Here is a 26,410-nt window from a genome sequence, read left to right on the forward strand (position 1 = left end):
TTTTGTATTTCTCTAAAATTAGTGATTTGGGTTTTATTAAATATTTGCGACATTTTCTTTGATAAGACAACAAATTTTTCTGTGGATGGAACACTGTGGGTAACCATTTAGTCATAATAGTAGTAGCCTCTTATTATCTGTAATTGTTACATTTTTGTAGGTTTGTGGAATTTTAACTATTTGCAGAGTATTTTGATTTACAATTTTTTGTAAAGCAAACCAAGCATAATTTCCAAGCATTCCTATCAGTAATAGGGGTAGAGTTAGTACATAATACAAAACCAGAATGAGTAATATTGAATTCAGTGATAGAAGGATTACATTGTTTTACTGCAGTCCAGACATTTTGTCACCACAATTTCTCTTTTTACATAGTAATATAACTTTACAACAGGTAACATTTACTTCAGATGAAGTATTCAAATGCAGGGTGGGGGTGTCCAGTGTACACTCATTTACATTTTTTACTCCCAGTGTAAGTAGTTACATTTTATCCAGTTACTGTCAAATTTATCATGTAACATGGCTGATTAGTAGGACAGGAGAAGGTATCTTCAGGCGAGATCTTGTGTGATTGTTCCATCCCATCTGCGGGTAACGGTAGTCCTGGTGCCACAGAACTGCAGGGGAGTTCCAGGAGTCCAAGCACAAGCGGTCCAAGAAGAGAACAGAAACAGAAAGGATCTGATTTCAAAGGAATAAATGATTAGTAGGGATAACTTTAGGTTTTTCTTGACCAAGAAATATTGCCATCACAGTGTTATTTACTCCCTGTGTAATCACTTTACCCAGTCTGGGAATGTCCTTGTGGTGTTTCTTTACCCAAACCTTGGATCCAGCTATTATCTCAGCAAACCCGAACCCACCAGCACGGGTAACTATTGATGGAGGTTTTTCTAATAAGACCCATTTCTTGGTGCTGGCACACGGAATTAGCAATATTTGAGCAATTTTGGTCTGGGCAGGAAAGTGTAAGTTTTCCCTTCCAAGATTATAAAGTGTAATTTGAATTTTCCCCCTGTAATCTGTGTCAGTTATACTGGCCATTATCTGAATTTCCTTTAGTGTCAAACTGGAATGGGGTGCAGTTTGACCATAATATCCTAGGGGAATCTGTATGTCTATTTTTGTTTCTACCTTTACAATAGCTCCTGGATCTATCCATACTTCCTTAAGGTTGTATAAATCATATTTGGCTGAGTTAATGGTGGCAGCATAGGGCATTTGTGCATCCTTGTGAGTTTTTTACATTTTACATCCTGGAAGGTATAAAATTTCCCAATTTGTAAATTAGGTGTCATCATTCTCCTTAAAGGAGTACTCTCCACCCCCGACATTCTGTTATTTAACTGTTGTGGGGCTGTAAGTAAGTTGTCCTTCCGATTCTTATATGAATTGTCCCCTAGCTTTCTTACCTTTTCTTTTAATAATTTATTTATTTTTTCAATAAGGCCAGCTGCCTGGGGGTAATATGGTACATACTCTCCTTTACAATGGGTTTTATTGTTACTTTGGATTTGCAAAGGCACCCTATAATATAAGGCCACAATATCTAAAGTCCTAATGGTATTTTTCTAGGTGGCCTTCCAGGATGCACAGGCAACCAGTACACCAGAGAATGTATCCACACATGTACATATGTGTTGACATCCGTGTGAAAACGGAAGAGGGCCAATGTAATCCATCTGCCAAATTTGTGCAGGGGCCTGTCCTCTGTGTAATGCTCCAGTAACTATTCAGGGCAGGCCCCTCTCTTTATCTAACTGACAGGTTTTGCATTGATCTTGGATTTTTTTTTTTAATGCTGATAAGGGTACATGTATGTCTTGGTCCTGTGCCCACCTGTGCGTAGCGGAAGGTCCTGAATGTCCTGTTTTTAAGTGAATCCATTTTGCTAATCCCTTGTCAGAGGGACTGTCACGGAACACCTCTGCCACAGTAGCCAATTGATCCACGTCCACCTTGTACTTACGTTCCGTAGAATTCACCGTACTGTGAGCATCTACATGGAAGACAGTAACATCAGTACATTGAATCAATTTCCATTTTTCCCATAGTTTATCCCCCCATAGGTGTCCGCCATGAATTTGCCAATTATCCTTTTTTTATTTAGTGATCCAGGTAGTTAGACTATTGCTATGGCCCATGAATCAGTAAAAAGGTGACACTCCCTTCCTTCCTCATGTTTTAGAGCCTGGTATATGGCTTGTAATTCAGCAAACTGACTGCTAAGGTTTTTTTTTTCCCTTGGGACTCTAATACCATGGTGGTGTTTGCGTTATATGCCACAGCTTTCTAATATCTTTGGTGCCGTATATGTTTTGCTGACCCATCTGTGAACCACACATGCTTTTAATAAAAACTCAGCTGTTTTTAAACAATTAGAATTTAACAGAGACATCAAGAGAACATAATAGAGTACTTTAACTCATTGCTTCAACAGAGGATCAGATTCTGATTTTATGTTAAAGAAAATGGACTAATAGTTTTGTAACCAAAAATTTCTTTTTCCCATAACATTTTGTGACTTTCTCACACCTTCTGTAACTTGCTCAAACCTTTCTTTTTTTTTTCCATTCCATTAAGAGTAAACTAGCCATTAAGATAAACAATTTTTACAATCCATGTCCTTCCTTTATTTAAAAACCTCTTTCCTTTTAACTTTCCTTATCAAGAACACGCTTTTATACTTGTGACCTTTTACCATTTGTTGACCTTTTGATTTACAAGCTTATTAAGAATACACAGGCCTATGGTAAACTGAACGGTTTGAGAGGGCCCCCTTTTTTGGTAAATTTATTTCCAATCCTTGAGACCTTAAAAAAAATAAAAGAAAGATCACTTCTAATTGTTGTACTTTTTCCTGGGTGGTTGCTTGTATTAAAATATCATCTATATAGTGAGTAATCAAAATGTCGGGGGGAGCCTCAAGTTCATCTAAATGTTTAGCAAGTATTCTGCGGCATATTGTGGGACTATGTTTGTACGCTTAAGGCAGTCTTGTAAGGGTATATTGTCTTCCTTGCCGGGTAAAAGCAAATTGTTCCCGCCTCCCCCCACATACAGGTATTGTGAAAAAGGCATTAGCCACACCAATAACTGCATACCAAGTACCAGAATGTGTTTGGATTTTTTTTTATTAAAGTGATGGTATCTGGGACTGCAGTAGTCAATGGGGCAGTAACTTTGTTCAATTTCCTGTAATCCACATTCTCCAGGTTTCATCTGATTTCTTAACAGGCCGAATTGGATTATTCCTTTTAGTGGTTATGGGAATCATCGCTCCAGCATTAACATAATTTTTTACTGTTTTAGATATTTCCTCATGTCCACCTGGAATTCTGTATTGTTTACACTGAATAGCCTTAGTTGGCTCTGGCAGCAGGTACTAGAGCTTGATAGAATTTTCCTACCACTACATAGCAGTTTGACGGCAAAGGGCAGCATTTTCTTTAATCCAATTTACATTTATCCTGTACTGCTTTTTCTAATTGCTTGCACATGCATCAGTATGCAGATAACAAAATCCATCCTCACTTCCCCAAAGCCTATAGTTCATTCCCCTTTTCTACCGGCACCAATTACAAAACCTCAATAACTTGTGGAGGCTATGCACTCCATAACTTGCCATCCCTCCTTTTCACTCAATCCTGAGCAGTTCGCCAAAGAGGCGAACTGAGGGTCTTCCCCACCAGGAACATCACAGGTTACACATGCAACTTCAGTTTTCTTATTAAAGAAAGGCATTGCTTTGCATACTTGGGGATCCTGCCGACTACACCAATTTGTGACAGCAAATTATTTTTTAGTTGTCTGCTGTGAACAGACTTAGTTACTTTTAGTTTGATCTGCAAGAAATACTCTGCAAGCCTTGTAGTATAAAGAAACAAGTAGTTTATTTAAGTAGCAAAGTTTAAGAAGTAGGGCAGAGAGAGAGAGAGAAAGAAGGGGGGGGAGTCCCTAAGAGTAGGGACTCAACCTGGGAAGTTACCACTAGGCAGTCTTCACACAGCACCGGAAAAGGATCCCTACTGAGAACGAAGCATCATCAGTAGTCATCACGGGCACGTTCAACGTCCAGCATGACTGCGTGTTCCCCCGGGATGGAACAGCAGCAGCAGAGGCTTGCTCTGGCTCCCTCTTAAAGCCCCCAAGGACAAAGGGGGCTCATTGCCAAGATTTTAGGCAAGCAGTGCATCCCGTCTCGGATCTTGGCCAGAGAGCCGAGACATGAAGCATGCCCACCTGTTTATCAGAAACATTCCTTTATCCTCCTCCCTGGGAACTGGCCAGGCTCCCAAGGAGCAGGAGAAGGTCATCTGGCAAACAAGTTACGTGTTTACCCGAGCCGAACCTAGATACAAGCCTCTCCATCCTAAAACTTTGTCCTTACAGTCCTAGAGCGGGGAGGTGGGGAGGACTAGATTTAGGGGCGGTGCGTGGTGAAGAAGGCACTTACAGGAACGGGAACAGTGGGCGAATCAGAGGGCACCCCTTCCATGCTGCGGGAGAAAGAACGACACAGTGAACAAAACCAGACAAAACCCAACCAGTTTCAAAAAGAGAGAGCAAAGGGCCGCCCATGTCTAGTCTGCAGCCGTCCCAGCCCACGCGGTCTCTTTAAGATGGGCAGGTGGGGAAGGGAGGCCTCCAGGTCTCCCCTTTGCCCATTCGTACTTGATGTCAGCCTATGCGAGGGTTGATGGCAGTGGACCGTTACTGTGGTGATATTTACCGCCCTAATCTGGCAGACTGAGCAGTTCCAACACTTGGATACCCCAATTTTTCTTGAAGTTTTACCTCTCAGCAAAAGCCCCCAGACCCAGGCCAGGCTCGTGACCTGGTGGCTAAGGTGCGGACCAGGACAACCCCATCCCACATCTGAGTCCCTGGCTTTCATTCCCAGCTCCGGCTCCTGACCCCAGCTTCCTCTCGTGCACCTTGGGAGGTGACAAGGGTCAGTGATGGCCCACGTGCTCGCATCTCGCCCACCCACATGGGAGACCTGGCTGGGGTTCTGGCCTCCCAGCTTTGGCCTGGCCCAGCCCTGGCTGTGGTGGGCATTGGGGAATGAACCAGTCAGTGGTAACTCCCTGTCTCTTTGCCTCTCAAATAAATTAAAACAAACACCCTCCCGAAATCCAAAGTCATTTATATGAAATGAAGGTATTAATATAAAAACAAAAGCCCCCCAGGTTGGAAATCCTTGTTCTCAGAATAGGTGAGCAGTGTTAGATTCTTGCGTTTAAGAGGATTGAATAAGGGAAAGGGGGCGGGGCTGGGGGCAGGGGCAGCACAGAGGGAGAGATCCAGTGCTTCCACCCACTGGGTCACTCCCTAAATGCCCACAACAGCTGGGACTGGGCTAGTCTGAAGCCAGGAGCCTGGAAATCCACTGGGTCTCCCACATGGGTGTTTGTTTGGGACTTAACTGCTCGGGCCACCACCTGCTGCCTCTTGGGCACATTAGCAGGAAACTGGATCAGAGACAGAGGCAGGACTCAATCCCAGGCACTCGAATATGGGGCTTGGCCATCCAGGAGGTGGCTTAATCCATTGCAGTACAGTGCTCACCCCAGCTCACACAGAGGATTGCAGGTCTCCTGGTGTACAGATACAAAGCAAAGCAACGTGGGGGATTGGTCAGGGAGCAGTGTTTGTCCCCTGCCTGTGAGGACCTGGCTGGGCTGCTGTGGGGGGAGGAGCCAGGAGAACGTCTGACAAATCCACGGGAGTTTAGGGTGCTGGTGCCAGCCCTAGATGTCACTTTACTCAACGGGGCCACCCTCTGCCCGCGGGCAAGCACTGGGGGCGGCATGGCTGAGCTGAGGACCTCGGGGTCCCCAGGAAGCTCTGGCTGGAGGAGGTGACGGGCAGGGAGCAGTGTGGAGTGGGCGTGGGCGTCCTCCCCTCCCAGGGCGGCGCGGGGCACAGCGAGACCACGTGCAACATGTCCTCCCTCCCTCCCTCCCTTCCCAATATGTGGGCGCCCCAAGCGGCTGGACCCTGGGCAGGATCCTCCTGCACTCTGCCCCGGGGAAGGTGTGTGGGGCACTGGCCCCCTCCTGGGTCTGTGGACACTGGTGGCCACCTTTGCTGAGGCTCCTCCAATTCACTGGCCTCCCTGGAGCTGTCACCGCCGGGCCCCTCCTCCAGCCACGCCCACAGGGGCAGGTGCAGAGGCTGCTGCAGGCACCCCAGAAACACTGATCCACCGGCCCCCAGGGGTGAGGGAGGACTGTCACTCAGAGAGTTTAGCAACACTTGTCAGTGCACTTCGGCGGGAGCAAGTCCCTCTTTTTTTTTTTTTTTTTAAAGATTTATTTATTATTTGAAAAGCAGAGTTACAGAGGTGCATAGGCAGAGAGAGAGAGAGAGGTCTTCCATCCATTGGTTCACTCCCCAAATGGAGTGAGCTGGAGCTGGGCCGATCCGAAGCCATCTCCAAAGACAGATGAAGCCCTGGGCAAAGATTCGCCACACTAGTATTATCAAAGCAACAACAGCAAGAGTGAAAGACCTCGTGAGAGAGAATCGGTTAAATAAGCGGAGGCGCACTGATGGGGCGGACGATTGCACAGCTGAGGAATCATTTTATTTACAAAGCGTTTGCCAAAGCTTGGAGAAATGCTTACGGTGTAAGAACTAAGGGGGACAAGCAGGATACAGAGTGTATCTACATGACAATCACTCCTTAGAAAGACGCCAGGGAGTTTGTGGAGGGACAAAAACAGGAAGAAAGTGCAATGGAGAGGTCCTGACCGGGCTGGCGCGCACATGGGAGGTCATTTTTTCTTCCTTTTTTTTTTTTCCCTCATTTCTCTAAGTTCTGTATACTCAAGGACACCGCCACAGTCACCATTTCACTTTTTAACAAAAATTAAAAAAATAGTTCTGCTGCTCTCACTCCCCTGTTCCCCCCTCCTCTCCCTGGGGGCCAGACGCAAGGTGAGCTTCCAGCTGCTGCGGGTTCCAGTCCCAGCGCTTTCTGGACAAGGAAGGGGCCAGGAATGCAGGGCCGGTGTGGGCGGCATGGACAGGCAGCTGCTTCTGGCGGCCCTGGGCCCACGCCTTCCAGTGTGCACCTGACTCTGGGCCTGGGTGGGCCCCACGGACCTGCATCTGGGTGGTAGGGTTGTGAGCAGAGCAGTCCCTGTGGGGAGCTGCTTGAGACCTGGGGAGGACCTGGGGAGGTTCACGTGAGAGCCCTGGGCTCAGTGCTGGAGATGGTCTGGGTGGGTCTTTCCGGGGCCCAGGAGTGAGCTTTGTGAGTAGCTTTCTGAAGAGCTGCATGCACGTGGCTCACTAGGCAGACTCTGGGCTGGGCTAGGCAGACTCTGGGCTGGGCTCAGCGGGTTTGGCAGACTTTGGTCTGCTGGGAGGGAGGAGGGAGTGGGCTCTGGAGCGGAGTGAGCTGGGTCCTAAGGGTTTCCTGGAGCAACGACAGACTTGCTGAGCCCCGCCTGTGTGCCCGGAACATAGCGGGGAGGGCTCTGTCTCCCCATGGTGCTGTGGGCCCCCCCATGGTGGCTCCAGGGCTGCAATCGCAGGAGGACAGCTGGGAGGGTGGGCAGAGCCCTGGAGTCCGGGTAGCTGGCCTCCGAGCTGGTGGCGGTGCCCATCTAGCCGCTCACTTCACGGCCACTTGACCACTGCCAGCCGGGCCAGGAGGGCGTCCTGCAGCTAGCCCGAGATGAACTTGGAGAGGGCCAGCTCCTCCTCAGACTTCCGGAGGGTGGGTGCTGGGATCATGTGCCCCTCGGGGGCCTGGGAAGGGGCTGTCTCTTCCTCCGGAGCCTGCAGAGATAACAGTGGGGGTGAACAGCAGAGCCTGGCTCGAGAGGACCCCGGGGAGCTGCTGTGTCCCCCACCTCTGCCCACCTGCAGTGGCTGAAGAGCTCACAGCTTCTCCCCAGCACCCCAAGGCTTTGACTCCTGCCTCTCCCTCCCCGGGAGATCCCGCTCTCGCTCGCGCTCTCTCTCTCTCACACACACATACACACACACACACACACACGCTAACTCTCCCCCAGTTGGGGAGATCCCGCCAGCCCAGAGCGCTTTAAGCCATCAGTTCCTGAGAGCCACTCAAGAAGTCTTGCCAGGGCCAGGGTGCGGATGCGAGGCACGAGGAGCGAGCCCTCCCCCACTTCCCTGCGTTGTCAGCTGCAGGGAACGGTCAGGACAGACACTGGGGTGAGAACAACCTGTCCCTGGCTGCCAGGTGGAGGTGGGAGAGGAGCAGGGAGCCCTGGGAGGGGAGCTTGGCAGAGAGGAGGGGCGCGACCCTCAGCTCCAAGGCAGAAGCTCAGTTTTCCTCTGCTGCGAAATGGGAATAAAAGCTTTGCCCTGCGGTTGTAATCAATGCTCCTGGTGGTGTCCTGCCACTCAGCAGCGAGCACTTCTGGGAGGATGAATCTGTTCTCGCTTTAAAGCGGGCCACGCGAGCTCTTGGTGATGGACCCGGGGACGGAGGGACACCTCAAAGAGCCACAAAACAACAAACAAAAGAGGGAAAATGCTGGGAAGACCAACAGTCTGAGCAACCCCTCGTCCATCAGGCTGCAGCCCAGGGAGGGGCGGTGGGCCTGGCTGCTCCCCAGGGGTCTCAGGTCAGGCCCCTCCATCCAAGGCCCCCAGCCTCGAGCAGCGAATTCTATGGTCAGACGGGCACTGAAGCCAGAGCACGCCGGCCACTCTGAGCCCCTGCAGGGGCTCCATCTCAGTCCCTCCCAGCTAGGACCGACATCTCTGGGCTGGAGCGGCTGGGCTGGGACTCAGCCCAGGGCCCCCTGCCGCGCTGCCGGCCTAGCCGGGCCTTCTCGAACTTCTGCGGCTCAGCACCCGCTGTCTTCCAGCCGGGCCCCACTTGCGTGGACGCCTGGCTGCTGCGGTGTGGACAGGGGTGGATGTCTGAGCCACCTCGTAGGAAGTGCATCTCTTACTTGTAGCTCTGAGATTTGGGCAGAACTCAGTCCCTGCTGCCACAGGCCACTTGTGGCTGCCGTGGTGGCACCCGCTCCAGGGAACTGAGTTTGAGGAAAGACCCTGGTGGGGCAGAGACCAAAGCACGCACGAGCAGCACGCCCCGGATTGGGTCCCTGGGGCAGGCAGCAGGCACCCTCTCGAAGCCTCTGCTTCTTCATCTGTGAAATGGGGGCGATTCTGCCGGTCACTTGCTGAGTGCCCCCAGGACAGAGGAGCTCGGCGTGACCCCCAGGGCTTCCTCTGCACTCTCACTGCCCCTGGGGTGTTTTTGCAGGACAAGGAAGGCACCCCCAGACATGAACACAAGCAAAGCAAACCCCAACGCCCAGCGGCTCCACCTTCAGACCCCATTCAAAACCACGGAGAAGTCAGAGGGGAAACAGGGAAAGAACAGACGCTGGCCTGCGCCCTATCCTGGCCCCTCCCAGGTCTGCAAGGCCAGGACCAGGTGCGGCCGGCAGCAGCGCAGGGGGACGTGGCTGGGGCAGGCACACAGGTGTCCTTGCGGCCTCCAGCCCCTCTTCCCAGGTTGGGCACGGTGGCCGCTGGCAGTCCCATGCCCTGTGTCCGTGACATTTCCCTCACTCCCCTCTGCCGCCCTTGGCCTTGTTGCCTTCCTGAGACAGCGGCAGCTGCTTCCTTGGCCAGGCAGAGCCCACTCCCAGCCCGGCCCTCCCTGGGGATCGGTCCTTTGTCCTCACTGGCGCCAGGAAAGAAGGTGATGCAGGGCCCCTTTCCTGCCCCGTGTTCGAGGGACTCAGAGTGGGGGTGGCCCGGGGCAACAGCTGGGGGCACGGAGACTGGGTGGGCGTGCGGGGTGAGGTCGGCAGGCTGGTTCCTGGCCCTCCGTTCCGTAGCCCCCACCCCTCCAGGGGTGCAGGCCGGGGTGGCCGTGGTCTCTGCTTGCCACGGGCTGCAGAGGGCTGCGGAGCAGGCAGTCTCTGGGCAGGGTCCCCTCTCCAGGAAGGTGGGACCCCTGCTCCTTCTGCTCCCTGATTCCCTGAGTGTCACCCTCAGCCTGGGTCCCTGGGCAGCCACCGGGTCAGAGCCAAGGAAATCCCAGAGAAAACATTCTGGAGAGAAGAGGGCCGGGGTCAGAAGGGCTGGGTCCTGCTCTCCATCTTGGCCGCCGCCTGCTGTGTGGCCTTGGGCAAGACCTTCTCCCTCTCTGGGCCTCCGTTTAGTCTCTGGTGAAAGCACAGGACAGAGTCTGGTGCGCTGTCCAAGTTCCCGGTCCTCACCCTGGAGGGTTCAGCTGGGACCAGGCAGGGAGGGGGTGCCCCTGTGACAGCTCCCCGAGCCCCCGGTCTGGTCTGCCACGGTGCTTCCATGAGCTCCCCTGCATCCGGGGCCCAGATGCTTTGCTTCTGCGGAGGGGGAGGGAAGAGGGAACCAGGCCTGGGTAAGAGGCACCCCCGGGCTCCCTGTGCCCACCTTGCCTGGCACCTGGTGGGCAGCCAGGGGTGAGGACAGGCGCTCTGCCCGCCGCACACCCGGGGGCGGCGGTGGGGAGGGCTGATGCCGGGCTCACAGCCTGCTGGGAGGTGGGTGGCGAGGCACAGAGGACCAATCAGGAGGGCGTAGAGGCAGGGCCCAGGAGCCCAGATCCGCAGGCTCTGGGGATTGGCGCTGGGTCCTTACCAAGGCCGAGAGGCAGACCTGAGTCCCCTTGCTCTTCTCTGTCTCTGCGGCCGGCTGAGCTGAAAGAGACCCAGTGGGAGCAGCTTGAAGCCAGGAGTGGCCTGCGGCTGCTCCGGGGAAAATAGGTGGGCCCCTGCTTGTACCTGGGAGCAGGGGCTCCTGGGTGGGAGCTGGCGGGCCGCCCCTTCCAGCCCAGCCCCTTGGGAATGACCGGCCGTGGGAGGGCAGGAGAGGGGCTGGGGCAACGAGTCTGCAAGCTGAGGCCACTGCTTCCCAAGCCCACACGGTGCCCTGGACATTTCCTTCAAATGCAGAATCGGAGAGAACAGGTTGGGGCTGGGGCCTGAGAATCTGCATTTCTGAAGGCTCTGGGCGATGCCACTGCTGCAAGGTGCCCAGTGGCTCTGAGGCTGGGACGGGGACTGTGTTCTCCCTGCGTGCCCCCTCCGGGACTTCTCTGGGCAGCCTGGGGATGAGGGCAAAGCCGACATTCTTTCCTGGGGGTCACATGGGGAGGAGTCGGGAAGCAGGCCCAGCATTCCTCCTCGGCCACACTCCCTGGTGACCTGGCAGCCATCGTCCGGCCTCCACCACCTGCTCGCTGTGCAAACAGAGGGCAGGCTGCCTCAGTTTCCTCCAGGGCCAAGGAGATAAGCAACCACGTGCCTGGCACATGGTGGCTCGGATTCCCAGAGCTGCAGGTGAGACTTGTAATCCACACCGTCCGGTCCAGCAGGGGAGCCCTGGGCACACGTGGCTGTCAGGCAGGGAAATGGCACCGCTCACACTGCAGGGGGCACTGAGACAGACATGGACCCTGCGCCCCTCGTATTTTCCTGCTGGCTCCCGGCCGCCGTGATGTTTTGGTCACACGAACTTCTCTGCTCTCTTCATGCGGCTACTCAAGTCTGCTCCTTTACCTATCAGTCTTGCATTCTCTTTCTGCTCAACAGATATCTGGTGTGGGGAAACCGAGGCTCGCAGCGACTGGGTGACTCGCCCGAGGTCACACAGCTCGAGAGGGGGTGGAGCTGGGATCGACCCTGGGGCAGGTGCAGGGCTGTGATGTCCACCCCATTGGAGTTCAAGTGCTCAGGCTTGCAGCCCCCACACGAGGATGCTGGGCGTGGAGTTGTGGGGCCGACGGGAACACCTGGGAGGAAGCTGGGAGCCCCGCATCCTCCCGCTTCCCTTTGGCGCTTCGTGTCAATCCTCAGAAGTAGGCGGGCCCAATACCCATCTCTCAGAAGGACACACTGAAGCCTACACGGTCTTTCCAGGGTTGTGGGCTGGGGAGGGGCTGCAGGTCTCAGTGAGCCTCCCCCACCCTCGCTCACCTTCCTTTCTCCACGGCAGCAGGTGGCTGCCCACGGTGATGAGGCCCGCGGCCACCAGCAGGGTCAGCAGCACCAGGAAGGGGGCCAACATGCGGACCGTCGGGATGGACACCCTGGGGAAGACAGGGGCGGGGGCGGCGCTTGTCACCAGAGGAGCCAGTCTGTGCTGTTTGGGGTTCTGGGCAGGGGCTGAGACAGCCACCCCCACCCCGGCCCCTCATGGAATCCAGCCCCACTGGGGGAGCACTTACTGTCCCTGCACTTGCCCTCCTGTTCCTTTTTTTCTTTTCTTTTCTTTTTTTTTTTTGACAGGCAGAGTGGACAGTGAGAGAGAGACACAGAGAGAAAGGTCCTCCTTTTGCCGTTGGTTCACCCTCCAATGGCCGCTGTGGCTGGCATGCTGCAGCTGGTGCATCACGCTGACCCGAAGCCAGGAGCCAGGTGCTTCCTCCTGGTCTCCCATGCGGGTGCAGGGCCCAAGCACTTGGGCCATCCTCCACTGCTGCCCGGGACACAGCAGAGAGCTGGACAGGAAGAGGAGTGACCAGGACAGAATCCAGTGCCCCGACCGGGACTAGAACCCAGGGTGCCAGCGCCACAGGTGGAGGATTAGCCAAGTGAGCCGTGGTGCCGGCCAGCCCTACTGTTCTATGAGCTCAGACCCTGGGTGGAAATCCCGGCTCCACTGCGTTCTTCATGGGTGGCCTGGGGCGAGTGACCTAACCTCCCAGGACATCCATTTCCCACCATAGTGAGAACGCATAACGTTCTTAGCCCAGTGCCTGATGCCACCCGGCGCGGCGGGGGTGTGAGCCGCTGGCTTCCGGGAGCAGGGTCGCTGGAGGGCGAGTGGCCCCAGCTTTCCCCTGGGAGAAACTGATGCCCGAAGAGACTGAGCAATTCTGGCAGAGTGCGCCCTGGGACACGGTGGCCTGGATCCAGCTGGTGTCCCCGGCACCACTACTGCCACCAATGACGACAACCTGCTGTGAGTCTCCCCGGGTGGGTCCCCTGTCTCTCCCGAGAGATCACCGGGCTCCAGGGGCCAGGCTGTCTGGTCAGCCCATGGTTAAGTGGCCGTCTGGTGAGGGCGGTCCCCATGGCCAAGCCCAGGAGACGCTTCCATCTGGGTGGGGGCCCCCCAGCAGTCACCTGGATGGCAGGAGCCAAGTGCAGTCAGGACCCCCGAGATGCCGGCCTTCGGGCTAGGACTGCAGTTGGGTAAGGAAAATGACTTTTCTCGGATTCCCTATTTTTATGCACAACACAGGGCTCAGTGCAAAGTATACAGGCGAAAGCTACTGACCCCAGGGGCTGAGCCGGAGGCTGGGGCAGGGGGTGAGGTGGTGGGCCCCTCACCCAGGGCAGGCCTGCGTGTCCAGGCTCCCGCAGCGCGGGTCATGCACTGCTCACAGGCTCCTGCAGGGGGCGGAAAGGAGCTTGGACCTGCCTTCTGGACCACAGGCTGGGACCAGGCCAAGAGGCTGTGTCCTGGGGCTCACCTGAGCTGGGAGCTGCCGCTGCTGGGGGCAGGCATGGCGTCCTCTGCAGAAGGGGCGTGCAGCTGCACAGTTGGGGAGGAGCCCCTGGCGGGAGCAGCGGTCCCTGCGGGCGGAGAGGTTCCTGGGTACGGGGCGGCTGCTGTGTGCCTGCACGGGGTGGTCCCTGCCATCGGAGGTGCTTTGGCCCCTGTGTTCCCCTGCTTGGCTGTGGTGAGTGTTGGGTGGAGACCAGCAGAAGCTACAAGTTTAAAAGCAACGCCTCAGCACCTTCCCCGACCTGACCCCAGCACCCCAGACCTCGGACCCTGTCCCCTGAGCCCTGGGCTTCCGGCTTTTCAGACATCTGCAGCTAAAGGACGGCTGGGAGCCTCTGCACGGACACTGCTGTGGCCGTTTTAATCCAGCAGCCGTGAATCGGGCAGGCCCCACGCCGGTGCAGTCTCCGGCCTCTTTTTGCACCCCCAGGCACAGCTCCACCCCCACTTCCACAACCCAGTCCAGTGTCTGCCTTCCTGCCCTCCCGCTATGGTCCTGGCCAGTCGTCCCCATCCCCTGCCCCCTACCCCCATCCTTAACACTCCCATGCCCGTCAGCTCTTCACCTCCTGCAAGAGCAGGGCAGGGTGTGGGCAGAGGGCAGAGGGCAGAGGTCAAGGCCCAGGGCTCTCCCCCCAGAGCCTGGACGGAGTAGAGAGCGCATGAGCTTTGGGGCCAGGCTGTGACTGCTTCCTCGCTCTGCTGTTCCCCGTGTGGCCTTGAGTGGGCACCTGACCCCGTCGAGCCTGCGTTCTTCGGCTGAGCACTCCAGCCCCCAGCGTGTGGGGCACCCGGGTGGCATCCAGCAGGCACTGGCCACAGGCTTTTTTGTTTTTTCCTATGGAGATGGAGGGGGACAGAAAACCATCCACTCACTCGGATCTGGGGGTTGGGTTGGCCAAGCTTTTGCCTTGGGCTGCAGGCTCCAGGTAACCAGAGGCTGGGAGGAGGCAGTGGGGGAGAGAGGACAGCAGGGCCCTAGAGGAGAGGGAAAGGCTGCTTTCAGCCGAGGCCCGGTCCCCAGTTGTGTCTGAGCTGCGGGTCCTGCCGTGGGAGCAGCTCAGCTCCCGCCCTCCACCCGCCCTGCCCTTGGCACGGAGCCCTGCCCTCTTCTCACCTCACCCAATCAGGAATCACCACTGGCCCAGCCCTCTGCCTCCCGCTGGGCTCAGACCTTCAGCCTCTCTGCCTCCAGCCAGCTTCCTCCCTGCCACTCTTCACACCCAAGCCAGTTTGGTCTTAAAAATAATTGGGGACCAGCGTTGTGGTGTAGCGGGTAAAGCCGCCGCCTAGCAGTGCCCACATCCCATATGGGTGCTGGTTCAAGTCCTGGCTGCTCCACTTCCACCCAGCTCCCTGCTAATGTGCCTGGGAAAGCAGCTCAGGATGGCCCAAGTGCCTGGGCACCTGCACCCACGTGAGAGACCCGGATGAAGTTCCTGACTTCAGCCTGGCCTAGCCACAACCATCCCAGCCATTCGGGAAATGAACCAGTGCATGGAAAATCTCTGTCTCTGCCTGTCTCTGTCACTCTGAGTTTCCAATAAATAAAATAAATCTAAAAAAAAAATACCCTATATGGGATCCCATCACTCTGGACTCCCCGAAACCTGCAGGCTGAAGTCCAAACTTACAGCACGCTATTCAATGTCATTGTCTTTAAAGATCTATTTTATTTATTTGAAAGGCAGAGTTACTGAGAGACAGAGAGATCTTCCATCTGATGGTTCATTCTCCAAATGACTGCAATGGCTGGGACTGAGCCAGGCCGAAGCCAGGAGTCAGGAGCTTCATCCGGGTCTCCCACGCGGGTGCAGGGGCTCAAGCATTCGGACCATCTTTCACAATTGCATTAGCAGGAGCTGGATGATAAATGGACTTGAACTGGTGCCCATGTGGGATGGTGGCGTTGCAGGCAGCGGCTTGACCCGCTGCCCCAGAGTGCCGGCCCCTGCTGAGGGCCTTTGACACTCGGACTTCATCCGGGTCAGCTTTGCCTCTTCTCAAGTGGTGCTGGAGCTGCACCCAGCTGCCCTTTGTCCCCTCCCGCCCCCTCCCCACCCCTGCTGCTCCTCTGTGTGTGTGCCTGTCCTGTCCCCTCTGCCCACACACTTCCTGTCCTTCCACACGGGCTCAGAGTCCATTTCTCCCTGATGTCCCTCCTGGGAGGGGGACGTCCTTTCCCTTCGTGCCCCCACTGAACGCTGTGCGCGCCTCCGGCTGAGCAACACGGAAGCCCCCGGCCCACAGTTCTGCTTTCCACGGATTCAGTTAATGGTCTGAAAGTATTACATGGAGAATTCCAGAACTAAACAATTGACACTCAAAACAACAACAACAACAACAACAACAACAAAAAAAAAACCTGTTCACTCCCCGGTGGCTGCAACAGCTAGGGCTGGTCCTGGATGAAGCCTGGAGCCAGGAACTCCAGCCCACCTGGGTGCAGGGGCCCAAGCACCTGGTGCACCAGTAGGGAGCTGGATCAGAAGTGAAGCAGCCGGGACTCCGATGGGCACCCTGATGTGGGATGCCATGTCACAGCGGAGGCTTAACCCACTGCACCACCTGGGTTAAGCCACACCCTGGGCGATTTCTTTCTTTCTTTTTCTTTTTCTTTTTTTAAGTGGGAAGATTTTCTACCTTCTCTTTTTTAAAAAAGATTTTATTTATTTGAGAAGTAGAGTTATAGGCAAAGACAGGGAGAGACAGAGAGGTAGGTCTTCCATCCACTGGTTCACTTCCCAGATGGCTACAACAGCCAGAGTTGAGCAGATCTGGAGCCAGGAGCCAGGAGCTTCCTCCGGGTCTCCCACTCCGGTGCAGGGGGCCATTTGGGACATCTACTGCTTTCCCAGGCCGTAAGCGGAGAGCTGGATCAGAAGAGGAGCAGCCGGGACTCGAACTGGGTTGCCGGCGCTGTGGACAGAGACAGCCTACTCCGCCCCAGCGCCGGCCCCAGTGGGACTTCTAAATGAAGCCATCCTAGGTGTGTTCATGTAGGAAAAAGCAGCACCCAGAGAGCTTGGCCCCACACAGGACGTCTGGGAGTGGACTCTCCCCAGCGAGGTGGGGACTGCTCTGCTCGGTTACGTTGTGGTTGCTCTTGTGCCCGCTGGGCCGGGCAGCCCAGAGGCAAAACACCCACCCTCACCCTCTGAGCTCAGCCGGGGCAGGCACTTGAAGGGGCAGAGCATTGGAGCCCCCACGGCCCTTCTGACTGTGTGCCGCCCAGATGCCCCCGGCGTGGCCGTCTTCTGTTCCAACACTCTGTCCTTGGACTTCTTCTGCAAGTAAAGAGTCTGTGTCTTTTCCTTCCCATATTTCTACTTCTTCATCTTTTCATAGTTCAGGCCTGGGGCCTCTGGGCATTGGTCATAGAGGAAATGATGGGGCTGGCGCTGTGGTGTAGCGGGTAAAGTTGCTGCCTGCAGTGCCGGCATCCCATTTGGGTGCCGGTTTGAGTCCCAGCTGCTCCACTTCTGATCCAGCTCTCTGCTGTGGCCTGGAAAAGTAGTAGAAGATGGCCCAAGTCCTTGGGCCCCTGCACCCGTGTGGGAGACTGGGAAGAAGCTCCTGGCTCCTGGCTTTGGCCTGGCCCAGCTCTGGCCATTGGGGCCATTTGGGAGGAGAATTGGCAGACAGACGATCCCTCTGTCTCTCTCTCCTTCTCTCTTGGCGTTGCTCCGTGTTATTATTATTTTTTTTTTTTTGACAGGCAGAGTGGACAGTGAGAGAGAGAGAGAGAGAGAGAGAGACAGAGAAAGGTCTTCCTTTTCCATTGGTTCACCCGCCAATGGCCGCTGTGGCCAGCACACCGCGCTGATCCGTTGGCAGGAGCCAGGTGCTTCTCCTGGTCTCCCATGCGCGTGCAGGGCCCAAGGACTTGAGCCATCCTTCACTGCACTCCCGGGCCACAGCAGAGAGCTGGACTGGAAGAGGAGCAACCGGGACAGAATCCGGCGCCCCGACCGGGACTAGAACCTGGTGTGCCAGCGCAACAGGCGGAGGATTAGCCTATTGAGCCGCGGCACTGGCTTCCGCTTTTTCAATAAGTGAATACATAAATCTTTACAGCCACCCCCTGCCCCTTGGCCCTAGGGAAAAGGAAGGAAGAAAAAAAAAAAAAAACAAACGATGGACGCCAAAGCCAGCAACACCCGCATTGACTCCTGGCTGCATCACTTCCTGCCTTGAGACCTTGGGCAAACCAGTTCATCTCTGGGAGCCTCAGTCCCCATCTGTGAAAGGGGGATTCAAAGACCCAACTCACACTCACTGGCCACAGCCTGGAGCTGCCCAGCGCCCTGGGTCCTCACTGGGCCCTTTCTCTGTAACTCAGCGAGTCCTGGCGGCGTTCCAGGTACCCACAGAGTGCTCCAACCCCTGCCGTGGCCACGTGGTGTGCCCCCTCAGGCACCCTACCCAGCAGCTGGTTCCCGGCACTCCCAACACCAGCACCTGGGCCGTAAGATCTGGCGGGCAGGAGGTGGGCACCGGCTGCTTGAGGGCCAAGCAGAGTGAGGCCAGCGTGGCTGTGTTGAGACGGTGCTGGGGCCAGGGCTGGGCTGCAGCAATGGCTGGCGCCGCCCCAGGAGGGGTCTTCTTCACCTCCCTCCCGCCCACGTGGGCAGAGAGGAAAGACACTGAGCAGAGGTTTGGGCAGACGTGGGCACCCTCCTGGCTGCTCTGCGGGCGGCGCTGCTGCAGACCACATGGGCGGTGGAAGACGGCGCTCAGCCCCCCGCCCCCGGCCTGCGTAGCTTTCCGGCGCGCCCCGTCCCTGGCCGCCAGCGCCTCCCGGCTCCCCTGGCGCGCCAGGCCCCGGTACCTTGGAAGACGAGCAGCTTGACCGAGAAGGTCTTGTGGAAGCCCAGCCTCTTGGCCCCGCACCAGTACATCCCCGCGTCCTGCAGGGTGAGGTTTCTCAAGGTCACGGTGAGCACGCGCTCCTGGGGGCTGTCGCGGACGGACACCCTGCCCACGGTCGTCTCCTGGCCGTCCTGTGCCGCGTACACGGTGTTGGAGCAGCGAGACAGCAGGAAGCCGGCCTCTCGGCACCAGTACTTGGGGAGTTCTTGCTGCTCCTCGTCGTAGGTGCACTGCAGCGACACCGTGTCGCCCTCAAACCCGCTGATCTCCTTCGGGCCCTGCAGGGCTCCAAGACCTGGAACCACAGCGCAGGCCGGGCTTGGAAGGGTCCAGACTCAACCCCAAGATCAAGACCAGAAGTTGCCATTTCCGCGGGAGGGAGGCAGGCTGACCTGTGGCCGCCCTCCAGGGGGCCGGGGGCGGGGCTGGTGCTGGCTTGCCACACCTGGCTGAATGAGGGGACCAGGGAACTCTGCCTTCTGACGGCTGCGAGTTGGACTCCCAGCACTGCCGCTTGGTGGCCGTGTGACCTTGGGGACCTTGCTGGACCTGAGTTTTCCCCTTTTGTCTCTCGGCAGTGCTGGGAGTGGCACAGCCCAGAGGCCACAGCTCTGCTGAGCTTAACTGGGCCGCCGCCAGGGCTGTCCGGTCTGCTCTAGGCTTGATGCAGAGCAGGGAAGTGGAGGGCTGGAGGGAGACGCTTCCTGCCACACGGGTCCGGGAGAAACCCTGCCCCTCGCTTCCAGAAACTGCAGGAGCGGTTCCCCCTCTGGGGGCTGAGGATGCAGGGGCGAGGTCACAGCCACCGGCTCATCAGGGACACGGGGTCCCCTTTCTGCTGACCCAGAGGGCGAGCCTAGGCAGGGGCCCCACAGCCCTCCCACGAGCCCCTCCCCATCTCACCTGGGAGCACCAGGCAGCCCCACAGCAGGACCAGGAGCTGCATGGTGGGCGCTGGACACCGTGGGAGCAGCGCTGAGACCGGGCGCTCCTCTCTGGGCTCTCGGGATGAACCTTCCTCCAGAGCCGAGACCCAGACAGGAAGGGAGGGGAGGGGCCTGCGGTCACCCCTGCACGCCTGGCCACTCCCCCAGCAGAGCCCCGGGAGCCAAGCCTCCCAATGCCAGCTCCTTCCAGGGGCTTTAACCTGTGGCCCGTGCACCCCAAAGGCTCTGTGAGGAGAGTTCAGCGAGCCCATGGACGTGGGTGGGGAAAATGGCACATTGACCTTCGAGAATGTGTGGTGGGCACTCGGCTGTCCCTTCTCTCAGGAGTGCAGCGTAGCTTCATCAGGAGAGAACCCACAAACACCGCACATCAAGGTGTTCGGGCGGCGTGAAATAGCACGCATGCGCCTCAGTGCTTGCAGAAGCGTCAGTTACCAGACCCGCCCGAGTGTGGGTTTTTCAAAGCATCAACAAAGATGCGTGTTTGTTACTATCACACAACTACAAATGTTTTCACGACCATTTCACTAGTTAGTTTTGTTTTAGGCGTATGTACTTTATCATATATTTGGAAGGGTCATTATTCCAAGAAGAAGGTCCCTAAGCTTCGAGAGACTGCCAGGGGTCAGGGCCAGCGGTCGGGGCCCTTGCCAAGCGCGCCTTGCCCCTCTTCCGTCACCACCCGGGAAGGTGCAGTACCGCCAGAGATCACAGGGTGGCGATGCAGGCCGGGCTGAAAGGAGCGCCTACCCTGGAGCTGTGGTTGGGCTGCTACTTACACACCCTCCTCATTGTCTAAGTGAAGGGGGGGCGGGGTTTGGCGCCCAGGTTAAGATACTACTTGGAATACCCGCATCCTGTATCAGAAGTCCTGAGTTCCATTCCCGGCTCCGCTCCTAATTCCAGCATTCCTGCCAATGAACAGCCTGGGAGGCAGCAGGTCCATGGCCCAAGTTCTTGGGTTCTTGCCGCCCACGTGGGAGACCCGGAATGAGTGTGGGGTTCCTGACCCGGTCCCCAGCTGTTGCATGCCTTTGGGATGTTGCATGCCTTTGGAACCAGCTCTTCCTGCAAACCTGAGTGCGGTTGGCAAGGAACAAAACAGACACACTAGAAGGAGCCCTGGCACGTTTTTTCTGATTGCAAAGTGGATGCAGGTGGAAGAGAATTTTGCACAGTAGGGGGGTGTCTCCTGGAAGCCCCTTCCTGCCCCGACAGTTGCCATTAGTGTTTTGGTGTCCATCCTTCCATCTGCACAGTTGGAATTTTACCTGCTTGGCAGTGTAATATTGAAATGTTAACCCTGAGACTTGGGGGGAGCTGTTGATTTCCCTGCGGTTAGGGGGCAGGGCTGCCATTCAGGCAGTACGGAGGTCAGGTGGGTGAAAACCCACTTGGGTTTGCAATTTAGAAAAAACAGATTAAAATAACATCTGTTCTAGTTTTTTTTTTTTAAGATGCACTTATTTGTTTGAAAGTCAGTTACAGAGAGAGAGAGAGAGAGAGAGAGAGAGAGAAAGAGAGAGAGAGAGAGAGAATCTTTTGCTCATTCACTTCCCAAGTGACTGCAATGGCCTGGGCTGAGCCAGGCTGAAGTCAGGAGCTTCATCCGGGTCTCCAATGTGGGTGCAGGGGCCCGAGCACTTGGACCATCTTCCATTGCTTTCCCAGGTGCACTAGCAGGGAGCTCAGTTGGATGTGAAGTGGGGCAGCCGGGACATGAGCTGGTGCCGCAGGTGGTGGCTTAACCTGCCGTGCCACAGCACTACCCCATTCTAGCATTTACTCTTGTAACTCTGAGGGTTTATTTCTTCTTCTTCTTCTTCTTCTTCTTCTTCTTCTTCTTCTTCTTCTTCTTCTTCTTCTTTTTTTTTTTTTACAGGTAGAGTGGACAGTGAGAGAGAGAGACAGAGAAAGGTCTTCCTTTGCCGTTGGTTCACCTTCCAATGGCTGCCGCAGCTGGTGTGCTGCGGCCGGCGCACCGTGCTGATCCGATGGCAGGAGCCAGCTGCTTCTCCTGGTCTCCCATGGGGTGCAGGGCCCAAGGACTTGGGCCATCCTCCACTGCACTCCCTGGCCACAGCAGAGAGCTGGCCTGGAAGATGGGCAACCGGGACAGAATCTGGCGCCCCGACTGGGACTAGAACCCGGTGTACCAGCGCTGCAAGGTGGAGGATTAGCCTAGTGAGCTGCGGCGCCGGCCATATTTCTTTTTTCCTTAGAATAATTTCTGGGCTTTCTGCTTTGCTTTTCTTAAACGCTAACTTCCTTACTGTACGCGGGAGGCAGCACCTGCATTTCAGTGTGCTTCCTAGCACCCTGGACCCAGCACTGGCATTCTGAAATAGGTCGTACCTGCCTACAAACTGTTCCTTCTATTTTTTTTCTCCCCAGTACTGCTCAGGCATTAGGTTGCAATATTTAAATATTAAATGAGTGATGCAGTGTATTGTTGATGAGTGTCATTCCAGGAAAGTAGTGGTCTTGTTAAGTGTTTTTTTTTCTTTTTAAAGATTTAGTCTATTTATTTGAAAAGCAGAGTTACAGAGACAGCAGATGATGGTTCAAGTACCTGAGTACTTGACACCCAGCCGAGGGACCTGGCTTGACTTCCTGGCTCCTGGCCCAGCCCTGGCCATTGCGAACATGTGGGGAGTAAGTCAGTGGATGGAAACACACACACACACTCTCTCTCTTTCAAATTAATAAATTAATGAATTTAAAAAAATCTTCTTAAAAACGTTGAAGGTTAAGTGTAGTGTGGCGCCTTGGGTTGGATCCCAGAGCAGAGAAAGGGTATTAGTGGAGAAGCAGGTGAAACACTTCTGAAGTCCGGGGTTTAGTTAGCAGGAAGGCACCAGTGTGAGTTTCTCAGTTTTGACAAATGCACCGTAGCTATGTAAGATGCCAACACTAGGCAACCAGAGTACAGGTGTTCTGGGACTCTCTGTTCTATACTGCCAACTTTTCTGTAAATCTAAAATTATTCCAAAATGTTGAGTTTATTTTTAAACAAATCCGGAGAGGAGTTTGGCTCTGTGGTTAAGACATCGCTGTGACTCCGGAGTCCCGTGTTGGAGCACCTGCATTCAAGCCCCAGCTGGCTGCCTCTCCCAGCGTCCCGCTACGGCGCCCCCTGGAGGCAGCAGGAGATGGTTCGAGCACTTGGGTCCCCGACACTCTAGAGACCATGACTGGCTTCTGGGCTCCTGGCTTTGACCTGGCCTAGCACTGGCTGTCATGGGCGTTTGCAGAGTGAAATAGGAGATGGAAAGAGATGTCTGTTATTCAAGCAGAAATACGTAAGTTCAAGAACTTTAAAAAGGCAATGAAAAGCTGGTAGGGGCGCGAGAGATGACCAGGCCGAGAATGGAGCAGACAGAAACCCAGGAAGACGAGCTCAGTGGCTCCGTGTCCCATGTGCTTTCAGCCTCAGGGCACTTCCTGCCCGTGAGGGTCCTGCTCCTCCAAGGCGGGGGTGGGGGACCTGGTGGACTTGCGGTCACACTAGGGTGTGGGTCAGCTTTTCATCCCTGTGGCTAAAACCCCCCAAGGGGGAGCTACTGAGGTGGGAAGAAGGTTTATGTATTTATTTTTAAATATTTATTTACTTATTTGAAAGACAGAGTTAGAGAGAGAGAGACAGTGAAAGAGAGAGAGAGAGATCTTTGATCTGCTGGTTCACTCTCCAAATGGGCCAGGCCAAAGCCAGGAGCCAGGAGCTTCTTCTGGGTCTCCCAGGTGGGCGCAGGGGCCCTAGCACTTGGGCTGTCTCCCGCTGCTTTCCCAGGCGCGGTTGCAGGGAGCTGGACCCGAAGCGGAGCAGCCGGGACTCAGACCAACGCTCATACCTGATGCCGGTGTTGCAGGTGCCTCAGCACCAGCCCTCTTGTTTATTTATTTGTGAAGGATTTGTTTATTTGTTTGCAAGGCAGAGTTCTAGAGATGGTGGGGGTGGGGGAGAGAAAGGCTCATGGTTTTGGAGGGTCACAGGCCGAGACCCTCGGTGTGGTGTCTGCTGAGGGCGATGGCGGATGAACAGGTACAGGGGGAGGGTCTCATAATGAGCGGGAAAGCAGTGGCTGACAGGCAGGGCTCCCCCCCTTGCAAAGCTGCCATGATTTTATCATGGGGCTCCCCCTCCCCACCCAACCCTCGGTCACTACTCCCCAGGGCCACTGGGCGGAGCAGACAGCACTGGGTGGAGCCTGCACTCTGTCAGTGACTGGGACGTGAGCACCTGGGGGAGCCGGGGAGCCGCGGAGCCAGGAGCTGTACCAGCTGGAGGAGCGCGGGCGCCACAAAGGCCCCCCAGCCCCCGGGGACGGGTGAGCTGCAGGTGAACCAGGCTTCCACGGACATTCAACACAGCTCCATCTCATTTCAGTGTCCTGGAAAACCTCAATCTTTGAACTTGAATTAGAAGTCAAATATCAGTCACACACATCAGAGACAAATTGTGAACATAAAAATCATGTTGCATGACGAAGCCAGGTGTATTGTGTGTTTCCATTTATCTGAAATTTAAAACAGCCCAAATTAAACAGTATTGTATTGGGGCTGGCCTTGTGGTGCAGTGAGTTAAGCCAGGCCTGCGACCCCAGCATCACATATACGCACTGGTTCGAGTCCCAGCTTCTCCACTTCCAGTTCAGCTAATGTGCCCTGCTAATGTGCCTGGGAAGGCAGCAGAAGATGGCCAGAGTTCTTAGGCCCCTGAACCCACATGGAGACCTGGAGGGAATTCCAGGCTCCTGGCTTTGGCCTGGCCCAGTCCCAGCCACTGTGGCCATTTGGGGAGTGAATCAATGAAAGGAAAATCTCCTCCCCCTTCTGTCTTTCAGATAAATAAACAAATTACTTGTAAAAATATGTAATGATATATATGAGCATACTTACAAAGTTTATGGAGAGGTGGGCATTGGGCTTAGTGGCTGTAAGACACTGGTTGAGATGCCTGTACCCCATATCTGAGGGCCTAGGTTCGAGTCCTGGCTCCGCTCCGAATTCCAGCTTCCCACTGATGTGCACCCTGGGAAGGCAGCAGGTGTTGGCTCAAGTTGTTGAGTCATATGGGAGACTTGGATGGAGAGTTCCTGACCCACGGCTGTTGCAGGCATCTGGGGAGAGAACCAATGCGCCGGGGGGAGGGCGGGGGAGATCGCTGTCCATCTTTCTCTGTCTCTACCTTTCAAATAAATGCTCTCACATACACATGAACACACACAAACACACATATGTGAACATACATGAACACACATGAACACACATATGTGAACACACACCTGAACACGCACGCAGAAGTAACAGGCCTTTCCCCAGCACAGCACAGTGGCTCTGGCTCACAGTCGCGTGCCATCCGCTTCATGAGGAACTGGGAGAGGAGCTCTGGGGCTCGAAGCAGAGAATGACATGGAACTGCAAATGCTCGCGGCCTGATCCTGTCTGTGCTGTAGACATGTGGTGGAATTTCACTGTACCCATGAAAACAAGCAATTATGGTACGTTAATACAATTAAAAAATTTTAGGGGGCCTGCCTCTCAAAGTTTTTTTAAAGATCTATTTATTTATTTGAAAGTCAGAGTTACACAGAGAGAGAAGGAGAGGCACACACACACACACACACACAGATGTCTTCCATCTGATGGTTCACCTCCCAGTTGGCTGCAATAGCCAGAACTTTGCCGATCCAAAGCCAGGAACCTGGAGCTTCTTCCGGGTCTCCCATGTGGGTGCAGGGGCTCAAGGACTTGGGCCATCTTCCACTGCTTTCCCAGGCCACAGCAGAGAGCTGGATTGGAAGTGGAACAGCGGGGACTTGAACCAGTGCTCATATGGGATGCCAGCACTGCTGGCGGTGGCTTTACCTGCTACACCATAGCGCCAGCCCCTCAAAAAAATTAAAAAAAAAATTTTTTTTAAATATGCCTGCTAGGGGGCTGGTGCTCTGGTGTAGCGGGTTAAGCCTCTGCCTGCAGGGCTGGCATCCCATCTGGGCACCGGTTCTAGTCCCGGCTGCTCCACTTCCAATCCAGTTCTCTGCTATGGCCTGGGAAAGCAGTAGAAGATGGCCCTAGTCCTTGGGCCTGCACCCCTGTGGAAGACCTGGAAGAAATTTCTGGCTCCTGGCTTTAGATCAGCCCAGTTCCGCTGTTGCAACCATTTGGGGAATAAACCAGTGGAATGGAAGACATCTCTCTCTCTCTCTGCCTCTTTGTAACTCTGCCTTTCAAATAAATAAATCAATCAGAATATAAACTGGAAAATGTTAACATTTATAGAAAAATATAATTTATAGCGTGCTATCATATACAATATGATGGAGTTAATTCCTTCATTTAGAAGAATTCAAATGAATCTACAACAAGAAAAGATAAAAAAATGGTTAATTAAAAGAGTTTTCTGTGAAGCAAGTTCATACAGCTGATACACTTACATAAAGACACATACTTGGGGCCAGCGCTGTGGTATATTGTAGGTTAAGCCTCTGCCTGCAGCGCCGGCATCCCATATAGATGCCGTTTCGAGTCCCAGCTGCTCCACTTCCAATCCAGCTCCCTGCTTACAGTCTGGGAAAGCAGCGGAAGATGGCTCAGGTGCTTGGGCCCCTGCACCCACATGGGAGACCCAGAAGTAGCTCCTGGCTTCAAATCAGCTCAGCTCCAGCCCTTGTGGCCATTTGGGGAGTGAACCAGTCAATGGAAGACCTCTCTCTCTGTCTCTTCCTCTTTATCTGTAACTCTACCTCAAACAAACCACACACACACTCTCACTCTCAAAGAATTCTTAGAACGTGCACATATTAAGACAAAAATGTTCATTGACATCCATCCAGTGGCGTGAAGGGTGTGAAGAAACCAACATGGTTACACAGTTGGAAAGAGGTTGGTTTGCAAGTATTTGGTTGAGGGTTTAACAATATGAGCTAGAATGTTCTGGGCACAAGCCCTGTGTCTAGGAGACATTTGGGCGAGCAGGTTGGAAGGAAAGACCAGCCAAGAGGGAGGAGACATGGTGAATGAGAGCTGGATCCCAAGGCGGAGAGGGGGCCAAGGTAGCCAGCGGCCCAGGGCCAGTGCTGGGTCAG

The 26,410-nt window shown here is 55.0% G+C and overlaps 1 protein-coding gene across 18 annotated transcripts; it reads right to left on the reverse strand.

Annotated features, from left to right (window-relative positions):
• On the reverse strand, positions 1 to 19,372 carry CD300LG (CD300 molecule like family member g). 18 transcript variants are annotated; one of them, XR_016223591.1, is made up of 9 exons: positions 19,279 to 19,372; positions 18,335 to 18,670; positions 14,380 to 14,481; positions 13,469 to 13,571; positions 11,967 to 12,079; positions 10,630 to 10,688; positions 4,460 to 4,502; positions 1,973 to 2,002; positions 1 to 684 (listed from the first exon to the last, which is right to left on the reverse strand). XR_016223591.1 is itself a non-coding variant. In XM_008271561.5 (7 exons), the coding sequence occupies exons 1-7, from the start codon at positions 19,319 to 19,321 to the stop codon at positions 7,684 to 7,686; spliced, it is 870 nt and encodes a 289-aa protein (XP_008269783.3). In that variant the 5' UTR covers positions 19,322 to 19,372; the 3' UTR covers positions 6,574 to 7,683. The 18 variants fall into 18 exon arrangements, 4 of the variants coding, with proteins under 4 accessions (XP_008269783.3, XP_008269781.4, XP_002719222.3 ...); XR_016223590.1 differs by having other exon boundaries at positions 1 to 620; positions 1,843 to 2,002; XR_016223589.1 differs by having other exon boundaries at positions 1,843 to 2,002.
• Positions 19,373 to 26,410: the final 7,038 nt, after the last annotated feature.

This window comes from Oryctolagus cuniculus, chromosome 17, assembly GCF_051225735.1.
Source record: "Oryctolagus cuniculus isolate XC-2025 breed Fujian yellow rabbit chromosome 17, ASM5122573v1, whole genome shotgun sequence".
Taxonomy (NCBI): Eukaryota; Metazoa; Chordata; class Mammalia; order Lagomorpha; family Leporidae; genus Oryctolagus; species Oryctolagus cuniculus.

Excerpts from the sequence above, each read along its gene's own strand:
- CD300LG (XM_008271559.5), bottom strand. The coding sequence starts at position 19,321 with ATGCAGCTCCTGGTCCTGCTGTGGGGCTGCCTGGTGCTCCCAG. Across the intron at positions 18,671-19,278 it reads GGGCTGCCTGGTGCTCCCAG|GTCTTGGAGCCCTGCAGGGC; the intron begins GTGAGATGGGGA and ends CTGTGGTTCCAG. Across the intron at positions 7,798-10,629 it reads AGGTCTGCCTCTCGGCCTTG|GCTCCGGAGGAAGAGACAGC; the intron begins GTAAGGACCCAG and ends TTATCTCTGCAG.